Source organism: Hemiscyllium ocellatum, chromosome 2 (assembly GCF_020745735.1).
Source record: "Hemiscyllium ocellatum isolate sHemOce1 chromosome 2, sHemOce1.pat.X.cur, whole genome shotgun sequence".
Taxonomy (NCBI): domain Eukaryota; kingdom Metazoa; phylum Chordata; class Chondrichthyes; order Orectolobiformes; family Hemiscylliidae; genus Hemiscyllium; species Hemiscyllium ocellatum.
Genome location: NC_083402.1, coordinates 44,645,802 through 44,659,831, shown reverse-complemented (window position 1 = coordinate 44,659,831; position 14,030 = coordinate 44,645,802). Strand labels below are relative to the sequence as shown.

General features: G+C 37.7%; 1 protein-coding gene across 1 annotated transcript in view; it reads right to left on the bottom strand.

Annotated features, from left to right (window-relative positions):
* LOC132823016 (single-stranded DNA-binding protein 2) overlaps positions 1 to 8,920 on the bottom strand; it is a 374,063-nt gene extending 365,143 nt beyond the window's left edge. The window contains exon 1 of the mRNA XM_060836550.1: positions 8,819 to 8,920. Within this exon, the coding sequence (XP_060692533.1) occupies positions 8,819 to 8,874 (56 nt within the window). The 5' untranslated portion in view covers positions 8,875 to 8,920. The remainder of the gene's footprint in view (positions 1 to 8,818) is intronic.
* Positions 8,921 to 14,030: the final 5,110 nt, after the last annotated feature.

Genomic DNA, 14,030 nt, shown 5'->3' with positions numbered 1-14,030 from the left:
TCTGGAGAAGTGATCATCATTTCTAGCCCAGACAGTGCAGGCCATTCTTGATTTGACTTTTTATGCTCTGGCAAATCCAGTGATGTTGCATGATTCCAACAAGAATAGAAATAAAATTGGAATAATACACTTACATATCCCAAGTATGTACCACGCAGATTGAAGTTCCCAGTCCCAATATGGGTCCTTTGGATAACAAATATTTCCAAGATCAAAACAGTAGAACAGAATTAACTGGCAAAAATTCAATTGCCTCCAAAAATGGCACAATAATCACAATGTATCATGACCATTGTGTCTAATGCAGTCAGTTCGCAAACCTTGTGCTGTTAATTTAAATCATAACAGCATGTAACTCAACACTGAAGCATCACATGGCTGTGCATCTTAATACAAAACCCAGGTTCACATGAGTCTTGCACCAATTAAAACTAGTCTTCACTACTTAAAAATCTGCCTGAACTTATCAAAGGGGAGATGTATCTTGCTAGAGCAGATGCTGGAAATGGCTGGCAAAGAGTCAGGATGGTGAAACAGGGCAGAGAGGTTGCGTGAAAGCTCTTAGCCATAAGACTGTAGGCCTCGATGCAGGAGGTGGTCAGGAAGAAAGAAGTCCTCATTCAAAAGGAGCTAGAAGGCCATTCGCACAAACTGAGAAGCCAAAAAGAACAGATAATTCAGTCACAGTCAATAAATGCAGTGTAGCCCTAAGACCTGGATGACCATATGTGGCCAAAGTCATTGAATTAAACTTCAAATACATATCCTTGTAACTGAAATGCCGAAAGCCAAAGAGACTGGGGTGCCACAGGATCAATGGCAGAGTCTTGCTACCTTGAGTTCCTTCAGTACCGTACATGAAACTCATCTAAATAAGTAGACGAGTAAGTAAGTAACTGAAGCAGAAGCTTCCACCAAACAATGCATTTACCCAGCCCCACATTTTTTTTCACTCACCTCCTGACCTCTAGCAATCAGGACTCTAACATTCATAACTTCACCTCATCATCACACATTGAGTAGTAGTAAACACTGACAAAATACACACTGCCATCTTCCAGCACAATGTCACCAATGCAACCAAAGCAAGTACATGGTAAAAAAAAACACGATTTGAGAAATTCCCCTGCTCTTATAAGACAAGATGTTATATCACCAGATGCAGCAGCACCCAACTTGCAGCAGACAGGCACAGCTGCATGTCCGTATCCCCATGATCCTCTCCATTATTGGAACAGCCAGTGTTGTGGAGAAGGGTCACTGGATCCGAAACATTAACTCTTCTTTCTTTCCACAGATATTGCCAGACCTGCTGAGATTTTCTAACCAATTTCTAATTTTGTTTCTGACTTCTAGCATCTGCAGTTCTTTGTTTTTTTTTTAAACTCGGCTTATCACCAGTGTAGGGCTGAAACAGTATTCTTGCACTTAATCCTCCTACTCACAATTCCCCTTCATCCTAAAATCTCTTCTGATTTGCAAGACACATGAAGTTAGAATGCACCTCTTGCTTCCCTCCACCTCTCCCTTCTCCACAACCATTGTCTTGTATGTTTGTCTTTTCAGACATGAATGAACTATCACCAAGCCAGACAGCAGTAAAGCAATATGAATGGTTCAGAGAATGAGAAATTTCAGTTATGAAGGCAGATTGGTGAAATTGCGACTTCTTTTTCCCTTGAGAAGACTAAGTGGAGATTTGATTCAAAATTTCAAAGTCATGAGGGGTCTGGACAGAGTACATTATAGGAATTCAATAATATGAGAAAAATATTATTGTATTTTAGTTCAATCTACTATCTTTTCAATAAATTAAGTAACATATTTACTGCATTCAGTGGTGCATTTCTTTTTATTCTGCATAAATTTGATGAAATATTACAAGACATACTGCAAACTAGATATCAAATTTAAAAACTTGTTGGGATTTTGGTTCCAAAGAATCTCAACAGGTTGAATCTACAGGAGTCCAGGGCTGTACCAGGAGTCATCAGGCCGACTCAATTCTGAGCTCAGTAGTATAACCAGTCATCTGCATAAAATGTCAGATTGAGTTAACAGCAGAAAAAAAAAGGCTGACAACTAAGTAGTAATGTGGTGTTTAAAACAATGTATCTTAGAACTTTACCTTCCCATACCCCTAAAACCAGACTGATACAGAACCATACCTCATCGGATACCTGTACACAAAATGTTTAATCATTACTCACGTGATGTAATAGCATGCAAGTGTTGACATCAGCTTGGAAGACAGTACATATAAACTAAACTTATCTTTGAGTTCTTTATTACAATCATTGTTTAGACCGCACTGAAGAGACACGTGTTCCTCAGAGACAACTACAAGGTAAAATCAAACTACAATATTGCAGTCATCTGTCTCAAGCACCACTAAACCAATTGATTTTAAGTAAAACAATAATGCAAACTAAGCATTTTTAAAACAATTGTAAAAAGCAATTTGTTTCACATTTATTTCTTCCAATCCCAAAAGAAAATCACCTGAGCAATTTATACATAGTGGCATAAGCAAGATAATTTAATTCCCACTTTCATCACTGGTGAATTCCTGAAGAAACTTATCAATAGAACATAAACCACATTTGCTGGACATGGCAGATTACTTGCAGTTGCAGGAAAGGATTTGATGCAAGTTGAGATTTTCATTATGCAAAGTGTTTTCCAACACATTAAAACATGCACATAAGAAATTGAAAGGAATCTGAAAACACACTAAGCCTCTAGTTATACAAGTAACATGCAAGGATTCCAGTATTGCATACTGTTCCTGATCCAATTTATGGTAAAGTTCATTTATATAATGCTAACATTGAAAAAGTACTGCCAAGTGGCTTCACTGGGAGGTAATTAGATAAAAATGAATACAGAACTAAGGACAATACTAGAACAAGCTTCAGCTCACTGATTCTAAGAGGTAGATCTAAAGAAGGGTCTTAAAGAAGGAGGAGGAATTATAGAAAGTTTAAAAGGAATTTAAACGAGAGATTAAAGCATACAGGCAGCTGAATACACTGCTGGCAAAGGTGGTATAAAGAAGGGAGATAGCAATAGACAAGAGACCAAAATCAGAAGAATAGAAAGTTTATAGAAGTGAGAAGCAACTTTAGAGATGGAAAAATTTACAGAAAAATATATGAACAAAGATTCATACAATCATGTATGAATTTAAAGATATTGTTGTGAACTGTAGATTGCATGTTGCAGTGGGGTCGGGGGAGATTGGTTCTGTCACAAATTTGAGTTAGCGTGGGCGACTTGAATTAGTACAAATAATGATGTGGGTCACAGAGTAAGCAGAGTTTTGGCTGGGTTTAAGATGATGAAAGACAGTTTGTGGAAGGCTGGACTGAGACCTTCAGTCTGAAAGTGGTAACACAGATACAAGTGGTGGTAGAAAAAGGGATGAGGTTCAGGTGAAAGCCAGCATTGCTATCAAAAGGTGACAGGAATTTAAAAGCTTTTATCAGAAGTATTTCATCAATGCCTAACTGTTGTAGAACTCAAATGTAAAATAAGTTTTCAGTCTAGTGCAGAGTCTCTTTTACAAAAACCAAGCGAAATTCCTAAACTATCAAACTCATTTTCCAGAAGCCCGTTCACTAGAAACAACAGGAAAAAAAGAGCAGTCCATTTTTGACACACATATCTCTGAAAGGTGTGAAAACCTATTCCATACAAGTGTTACATTTTATCTTTGTACTTTGAAAGTAACACAATTAATATGAACATTATCATGTGAAGCAAAAGTACAATCCAATAAATCATGCTTTTCAGATAAATTGTTTCTAATTATTTTCAGCTTACTAAAACTTCTTGCATGTCTTCACAAAGCTGCATCTTGCACTACACCAAGTGCATTAATAAAATTATGCACCAACAGCCTTGACCCACCCTAGAACCAGCATTACAGGTTTAGGAGGATCTCAAAGACAACACTTCAAAAGCAGTAGGGCCTGGTGACCATAGTTTGCAGTTGAGTACCTGGAATCAGTACTCCAAAAAGGTGAATGATCTTTTATGGATGATCAGGGTCAGTGAATGCATCTTCATATGACATCTTTAAACTATCATACAACCAGCCTCTAACCCTGCTCAAATAGAACCCACCCACCCCACCCCTCCCATTGCCTTCCTGACTTCTTTTCACTCAACCTGCATTAGTCACTGCCACTCAGGATTTTTGCATAACATCCAAATATTCCATTTCAACCTTGCATGTAAACCAATGCTACCAGCCCCACAATCACCTCTTCCAGCTCCACATAGCTTCAGTTATTCTGCAGTGACAAGTACATCATCCAATCACAATGTAACAAAATAACTGGCATTCCTCTTTTCTTTTGCAGAATGATGTGGCATCCAGAGCAGAGCCAGAGGGGGGCAAGAAACACAGTCTCCTGACCTTTACAGGACAGGTGGTTATTTGTATCATGGGGCTAACTGCAACAAAGCCTGTGGCTTTTTACATCACTGAAAACTTAAAAAAGGGTAGTGTTCCTGTCTTCTGCCCCTTCACAACACCCAGCTCACCCTCAAACTGCTATCTGATGAAATATGCAGGCTGCTGATAGTAAGACTATGGAACTCAATTTCCACTCCAACCCACTTGCCCCACCTCAAACTTCCCCATATTTTCTAGCTTCAAGCACCCAACAAATGCTGCCATCTACCCAGCCACAGCAGCAATAGACAGAGAACAAGAGGACTCAAAACGAAGAGGCTCCATCATTCAATCAGATATTATCACTTAAAGGCTAATACGGAATTGAAATCGACAGTTGATCACCAGACAAGTGGTCTGCAGCCAGTTGATGGATAATTCATTAGAAGGTAAGCTCACAGACAAGTTTTGGGGCAGGTGACTGAGATGAAGATTTTAATGGAGCAAATACAAAGACTAGGCACGATAAGTGCGCACACTCAGACTCTCTCATAGCCCCTTGTCTTTGTTACGGATATTAAGGGGTTCTGCTCTGCAGCTGGCAAGAACATTGAACAAAATTCTGCACAGTTTTCCTGTTGTGCTGCAGTTCCCACTTAAGATGGTACACCATACCAACCACATCAGAAGAAAGTAGTAACATAGGATACATCCACAGAAGGACAAGTGGCCTTCATGGCAGGATCGCATGGTGACACCAATTCAACATCTGTGCCCAGAGAATTTAGATAATAACGTAATTTAGGTTTTTTAAAGATTTTTGTTTCCTCAATGTTTAAGTCAAAACATAGTATACATTTAAATGGAAAATACTATTCATTTCAAATTAAGTTTTACAAAATAAGAAATTTCAACATTAACTTTGTTTCTCAGTCATGATCCTTTGCTTCATGTGACAGTTAGAGGAATGCATTACACGGGTTGTTACCACACACTATCCATTGTCAGCTTTTCATCCCACCAAACTGTCCCTGAACCATTTCTCTATCTGTTCAGCTTTTTATTCCTCTCTACCCCCATTCTCTTTGGGCACTACCTATCAGGTACTGTCCCCCTACCCCTACTCCATCTTCTGTTTATATTAAAAAAATCCTTTGCCAAGCTACCATCAGTTCTGAAGGAGGATCACTGGACTCAAAATATTAATTCTGATTCCTCTCCACAGATGCTGCCAGACCTGCTGAGATTTTCCAGCAATTTCTGTTTTTGTTGCAGAGAAGATTTTGTAGCCCAGACATCTCTGCTGAAAGTCCAACACGTTTGCATGAAATTCCTCTGCTGGTCATTTTATGAAAACTATTTTCTCTTTTAACTGACCACTATTTCTTTTAAAACACTGGACAGAAGAGTGACACAGTTATATTAATTTGTGTTTGTGCATCAACGTGATCAGAGGTCATTTCTACTTATTACACAGAATTCCCTTGTAATATGAATGGAACAGACCCAGGAAGAGATTGTGAACACAGTCAGTTACCACTCAATTAGATTTTACAAATATATGCAACTTCACAGTATTGGATCTACTAAAGTGTTACTGAGAAATGTTTCAGAATTATTCAGTCAAGGAAATACCAGTTAAATACTAATAATTGTGTAAATAAATTCCTCCAATTGGTGCAGTGCTTCTACGTTTTTAGGCACGGGACAGATTCAACTTTGCGGAAATGAATGGCTATCAGCTGCAATTCAAATTCAATGCCACTACATTAAAATATTAAAAATGCCATTATGGATGGAAATTCCACAGAAAATGTCTGTGCCAAGGCTTCCTCCAATCAGTGAAACTAATGACCAAGAATCTTTAACACACTGAATCAACCTTTATTGCATTTGGGATTGCCGGCCAGTTCAAAAACGTAAGTGTCTGTTAGCATTGGAATGGCTTTAGTTTGATGTATAGAGTTGAGCCTTTGCTCATAATTTAACCTGCTAAATGCAAAATTTTCAAAGAAGAAACCTCCTTTTGCTTATTCTGTTAACATTGATCTATGCATACTAAATTTGAAAAGATTCCCATCTAATACAGAGAAATATTAATTGCATGGAATGACAGTTTCAGTTGGTAAGTATTGATACACAATATCAGATATCTTGTATACCTACTGTATAGGAGTGCATTAAGAGAGGTGTTGAGTGCTGAAAATGGTTTTAGTTTCAGCTCCACAACACAGTAATTGCTTAGTCAACTGGTGGTACTCTGTTACTAAACTACAGGCAATGCATGGTGTTACCACTCAAAAAGAAAATCAACATATTGTTGTGATAACTCTTATCTCCATGTCTCACAGCTTGTCTTGCAGATCAAATGGAAATGGTCTAAGTAATGTTAAAACTTTAATTCTGAAAAACATCAAATGGGTTTTAAGTACAGAGTTGTTTCCTTACCACTTCAATCTAATGCTTTTTTGAAAAGGTGTCCACTTGAATGAGATATGGTCGGTGTATTAGGAAACAATATACTGTAGATGACAGATTTCCAATGTGGATAAAAATGTCAATATTTGATAAACTGAATATATATTTATATTGAGGCTTACATTAAAATGTCTATCACAAAAAGCCACATACATAGTAAACAAAGATAAATGTTTGCAAATGCACATTTTTCATATAAAGTAAACACTTTAGTTTCACAACTAATTCAATGTAAACAAACACTGAAACCATACATCGCTTAACAATTCATTGAACAATTAATGTAAGTTTCTATTTGAAAATCAACACTCCAAAAACTTGAATGCAATTGAAGTAGTTCTGCAATAACTGATGTTACCAGCTTTCTATTTACTATGTTTTTGATACATTTTCAGTTTAAACAAAAAATATTAAAAAAACTGTCCTAACTGAGTATAATGTATTAGTATTGCAAGCCATTTTTAAGACTTCATTCAACGTGCTTCTTACAAGTATAGAACTGCTACAACTTTAAACATTACACACTCCAATGGATACGTAAATCAAGGCAAAAAAAACTTGTGTCCCACCTTTCAAGAGAACGCAATAATCCTCTTAAATAAGCATGTAATAAATTACAATAGCACTTTTGCAAAGTTACATTGTTTTTAATTACAAGCACCGCTATTTTAAGGCTCGTTTTATTGGACTACTTGCACTTACTACACAAGTAGAAAACAATAACATTACAGTTCTGTTCTTGCTTCAAACCAATACTAATATACAGCTAAAAGCAATTTGAATGAGTAATTCGAAGTAAATGGCTATTATTTATTTTAATTAAAAAGTTACAGATGGCAGATTACAATCACTTGTTTTCTTCTTCTATGGTTCCCCTTAAGCAGCGTGGTGTAACATGGCACCAGGAGAGCCTTAGTTCAATGCAACTTAAAGACTTGGCTGCACACACGCTCAAAATGCGAGTATTGTTTGCCAACAAATAAAAACATATTCATAAAATCCAAAAACATACGTTTGAAACCAAGGAAATCCCCGAATCCAGAAATTCAAGACATCGGAGAACTCTGTATTACCATAAATAAGTCTAGATCTATTAATGCCAAATAAGCGAAATGATGTAAAACAAAATGAGTTGCTTGTGTGTTTTGTTTTATTACTCGTCGCATTACCATCATGACTTTTCCAGTTCACTGAACAGCATCTTATACATACAGCGACACAGTAAAGACCAGTAACAGCTAGTTGAGACCTAACTCGAGTATAAGAGAGATTTATTTGAACTATTACACTTCACAAACTTTCTTTCCACAACACTAATCTTAGTATTATTGCTGAAGTGCTTGATCTGTAGATTCCATGCACACCGCAATGATTTGTGAACTTCCAGAACTGCACCTAGTGTCTTTTTAGCATCAGATGAAATTACGATGTAAAATAAAGCATTTATTGCTTAACGCCTTTTCCCCTCAAATCTTTTGTGAAACTCTATTTTGCTTTCCCCCTTCCTCCACGTTTTGATCCTTCTTGGGCTTAGTTCACCCTACACCTCAGTTCAGGAGCTCTCCTCATATCCAGGACTTGCAAAAGAAGTGTAAATAATCTATTGTACAAAGTGACAGAACACCAGCACAAACCTCAAGGAAACCGGCACAACTTAGTGGACTGCTTTTCTCATCAATATGTGTTACTTTTCTTTTCCCCCATAGCATTTCTAATGAACCAGCCCCCCAACCCAACAAAGCAGCACCCTGTACCCCATGTTCCAATACCAAGAGAACAAGCAGCTAGTTCTTGTCCTGAGTCAACTGAGTGTCAGAATTAACTTAATGTTTTCACACCAACCCCACAGTCCCGAGTTTGACATCTCACTATACCATTCCGGACCCGCCGGAGTTGAATCCGGGGTCGGTTTCCCGGTAAAAGCTGAGGTAAACTTACTTTTCCCTGGCTTGGCTGTCAGAAGGTACAGTGTTACTCTTGCCTTTGGCGTACATGCTTGAAGAGCTGGATTGTCACGCACCTGTCAAGCCATCAGGTCCCGGGAACAACCCCGTCACCATAGCGACAAAACGATGGCCCTTCGCGATTGGCCGGCGCCGGGGCCGAGACCGCCCCTTCGCCATGGTAACCGGCTGATGGACAGGCCCGATTGGCCGGGCGAGCGGCTGCTTCTCTTTGGGGGAGTTTGAAACCGTTGAAGTTCGGATTTTTTTGAAAAAAAGGCCCGGCTGTTCTGGTGAAAGGCTCCAACTCCCCTGTAACGGTACAAGTGAAAACCTGAACTGGATTAACAACTCAAAAGAAAATAGCACCAGCATTGAGGGTTTGATTGAAACGCAATGACTGTATGTCTACTTTATATATATTTTAAAATGTTAAAATGATTATTCTGAATTGTCTCATTTTTTAATGTTAACATTTATAGCTCGAATTGCACAATTTGATGTACTCTTTTGTCTGTTACTCAGATCATTCTTTTTTTCACTGAATCTCCTGGAGTTTGTGACCCTGTCCAGCCTAAACTACTCTTAGACTGTTCATGAGTTGGAAAGGGAAGCAAAAGTAGACCCATTTGAAGGAGTTAGTATTATTGTCTACACTCACATCTAGTTCCTAAACTTTTCATGCATAATTGTTCAAAAATGTTCACAAAATTTGTGTATGATGCGGAGTAGCTAAGACATCAGATAATCTTGTCTGGCTTTTCTTAGTTTACATTTTGGAAGATTCATAGTTTTCTCAACATCTCATTCTCCTCAGGAAAAGGAGGATAGGATTCTCTTAGAAATAGAATGCCTTATCACCACTCCATGATAACGCAAGAGAAATCATTCAAGCAGGGATGGCTATATTATGTTAGTCTTGATGTGTTTTTTTTAATTTAGTAACCTAATTGGAAAGCTTTCCAAATGTGCTGAACAAGAGTTATACAACTCCAAGGATCATCCCATCAGTTGCATTGTGAGAACCAGAAGGCAGAAAATTAACAATAAAAATGCCACAATGCCTTTTTGTACTTTATTTTGTTATTCTACATTTTCCTGATGTTTTATCTCCAAATATACCCATGAAAAATCTGAATTAGAAACAGTGGGCCATTCCACACAGCCACCTTAAGCCTATTGCACCATTCAATAAGACCATGGATGATCTGACTTATGGCTTCAACTGTACATTTCTGCTTACCACTGATAAACTCTGACTCCCTTTTTAGGTAAGAATCTACCTACCTGTGCCATGAAAGTATTCAGTGACAGCATCTCCACCACTCTCAAGAAAGAGTTCTAAAGAATCATGACTCTCTGGGAAAAAAGAATGTTTTCTTAATTTCCATCTTAAATGAGATTTTTAAGCTGATCCACCTCATATGCCCTAAGTGAAACATTTTTTTAGCATCCACTGTATCAAGTTCCCTTAGGATCTTACACTATTTTGATACTTTTCCCCCAATGTCTGTATTTTGTTTACGTGCTTTCTTTAAGTCAAACCGGATTTTTATTCTTCTATTAACATTTTTTTTTTCTCTACAACTGTTGCCTTTGCCTTTTGTTCCATTACATCTTTCATTTCTAATCTCTTTCGCTCTCTGAACTTTTTCTGTCCTTCCACATGCCACCCCCCCACCTCCCAATATTTCCAAAGCATAACACCAATCACACTTACACCTCCCTTCAGTTTTGAAGAGAGTCATAATAGACTGGAACTGATAAATCTATTTCTCTGCAAAGATGCTGTCAGACCTGTTGAGTTTCTCCAACTCTTCCTGTTTTTAATTAATTCAGCATCTTATATTTTTAATACCATAATATCTCATTCTTCTAAACTTCAAAGGAGGTAAAGACAATGACTGCAGATGCTGGAAACCAGATCTAGATTAGAGTAGGCTGGAAAAACACAGCCATTCAGGCAGCATCCGAGGAGCAGTAAAATCGACGTTTTGGTCATCCCCATTCCTGATGAAGGGCTTTTGCCTGAAACGTCAATTTTATTGCTTCTCGGATGCTGCCTGAACTGCTGTGTTTTTCCAGCACCACTCTAATATAGACTAAACTTTAAAGGGTACAGGCCTAGCCTGTCTAACCTGTCATCATAAGTTAACAACACCAACCCAAGTATCAGTTGAGTCCAGGTCTTAAAAATGGTTAGCCAGCCATTCGGGGTAGAGAAAGTCAAAGTGATCTCCACTTAAGGGGTTAGGAGCCAAATGTTGAGCTCACCATCCATCTTAACTTTTTCTGTCTTATTGGGAGTTGCTTTCTTTCTGGAATAAGAGAGAGAAAGGTATTTAAAGTTATGGCACATCTGCTTCCCTTGGTGCAGGTAGGAAGGTGTTTCATGCAAGTGAGTAGGCAGTGTAAAGAGCATTCCTGATGAAGGGTTTATTGATTCTCCTGGTCCTCGGATGCTGCCTGCCCTGCTATACTTTCTGAGCAACACACTTTTGACTCTGATCTCCTGCGTCTGCAGTCCACCCTTTCTCCTAGTGTAGAGAACATGTAAGGTTCACAGTTTAGAGTTAGACTGCATAAGAGAAAGTGAGAAAATAGTGAGAGTGGTAGAGTAAGAGTCTTGATAGGAGTACAGTTGCAGATGGGTACAGTTGCAGAGATAAAGAGTAGTACTTAGTTGACTGAATGGAGAAGGCCATTGATGATTTTCTTACATTGCTAGGCATTGCTCCAACTGCCTGAGACTGTTAGCTTGCATGAGTACTTCAGACTCCTGGGCAACTTGTGGCTAAGAGGCAGAAGTGTCCAAATTGCAAGACAGACAGGGTCTCATTATCTCTCTCTCTGTCTCTCTCTCTCTCTCTCTCACTCACACACACATTTCAGTAAAGTAACCAGTCACTGAAAGACTGAACAATTTATGTGTCAACTGCTTTGGCAAAGAACTGAAAGTGTATGGAAATAAGGAGATCAGAGAACAGAAGATCTTGGAAATGGCAAAAGTGGCACCACATCAGTGCAATTGAACTGTGTCTCCAGTATTTTTCTCTACAAAATCCACATTTGTTTGTTTGAGTCTGCCTGTATGAGTACGTGGGGGATGGTTTAAAAAGGAATTATCTAGCAAAGTTATTTATTGATAATTTATGTTTTTGTTTGTTTATAGTTACGATTGATTTTATTTAATAAATAACAGTCCATTTTAAGTACAGAAGCTGGTCAATATTTTCGATTAACCTGAGCCTGACAGGTAAATTGGGCATTTTGAAAAAAGGGTCATGATGCAAGACTTCCCTACTTTTATATAATATTTACTTTGGAATAAATTACCTGATGAACCTGTGTGCTCATGTTTATATGCATGAGAACTCTCAAATTCCTCTGTGCTGCAGCTTTCTGAAGTCTTTCTCCATTTAAATAATATTCAGTTCCTTTGCTCTTCTTGCCAAACAGCATAGCCCCATACTTTCCCACATCATATTTCAATTGCCAAGTTTTTGCCCACTAATGCACCCTGTCTATAATCTTCAGATAAACTCCTGAGTCATCCTCACTTCTTATCTTCCCACCTGATTTTGTGTCAGTAGCGAACTTGGCTACAGTACTTTCACTTTCATCATCCAAGTCACTAATATATATTGTAAATTATTGTGGCACCAGACTAATCTTTGTGACACTCCACTAATTTCAGGATTCCATTCTGAAAATGTCACCCTCATCCACCATCTCTGCAGCTATGTATTTTCATATCCTAGGAATCAATCCTTTATATCCACAGGACTTTTCGATGGTTAGCTCCATTAGTTTTTCTCTAGTGTTCACAAGTTTATATATCTCCTCCTTCCCATTTACCACGATCTTGATTATTTCATATTTTCAGTCTATTGGTTATTAGTGTCTTCAACTCATCTATCACTTGCTGGTTTTCCCATTATTTTCTCCCCAGCCTCATTTTCTAAAGGGACTAAGTTCACTTCAATTTCTCTCTCTTCTTTTTGGAATATTTAAAGAAGTTCTTACTACCTCATTACATCTACGTTTATCTTCCAGGCAAACAACAGTTCTAACTCCATGGGCCAGCCCTGTTCTCATATGCCTTTATCCTTAAAGTACCTTTCTATCCTAACTTGAAAAGTTAACAATCTCTACTTCAATCATTAATTTCATTCAGGTACTTTATTGTGTCAAAATACTCGATTTACCTTGTTCACTGTTTCAAACTTCAATTTAAGGTTCGTAAGGTCCAATAAAAACAAATTTGAATAACCAGTTAATCTTTTCTTAAAGGTGTTAGTTTAGGAAAATATTTGACATTGATATCTGCAATTTTTGAAAACTTCTACATTTACTTGATTAGGAAACTGGGTTCCAGTTTTAATTGTAGCCACGTTTCAGTTGGTAACACTCATATTGTAGATTGAAAATATTTTGGGCACATGTGCCACTCAGGACCTGAGCACAAAACTCAAGGTTGACGCTTCTGTCACTGTTTCAAAGGGTAGCAGTAGAATTATACTAGTGTCCTGGCCAATGCTTTATCAATATTGTAAAAATAGATTATTTCATCATTAAGATGTTGCTGTTAACAAGATCTTGCTATGCACAAAGTGGTTGAAATATCTTACTTATAACAGTGACAGCAATTCATTGTCTGCAAAGTGCTCTGAGAAATCCATTGATAGACGTCTCCCATTCCATTTTTGATAATGCCATATTCCCTTGAACTAGGGAGAACTACGAGCTTAGACTTAAGTCCCCAGATTTTTCTCGTCAGCCTACCCTGGACTGTATCACAGATAAACAGAAATTAATGCATAGAGATAAACTGGTCAGGATTTATGAAAGGACAAGTGGACACCTTTTCAAATATTTACAGACACACTAGATTTGCATTTAAACTGATAAATTCACAATTCCTACTTGTTTTGAAAGTAATCCACACCAATTCACTTCTATTTAGCAGATTATAAATATGACATGACTTCCACAAAACATATGAAATAAAACAATATAATCCTGTAAATTTTAAATGATGTATCAGAATATTCTTGACAATTGTTTCATGTACACAGGGTAAATTTGTTATAACGCTGTAAAAGAAGTTAAAGTTTCCTGTGCAGAGGTTTGCTAACAGAGCAGTTTAAATGACAGAGTTCAGTTTGGAACCTTCCTGATTTAGTGATCATCAAAATTGATAACTA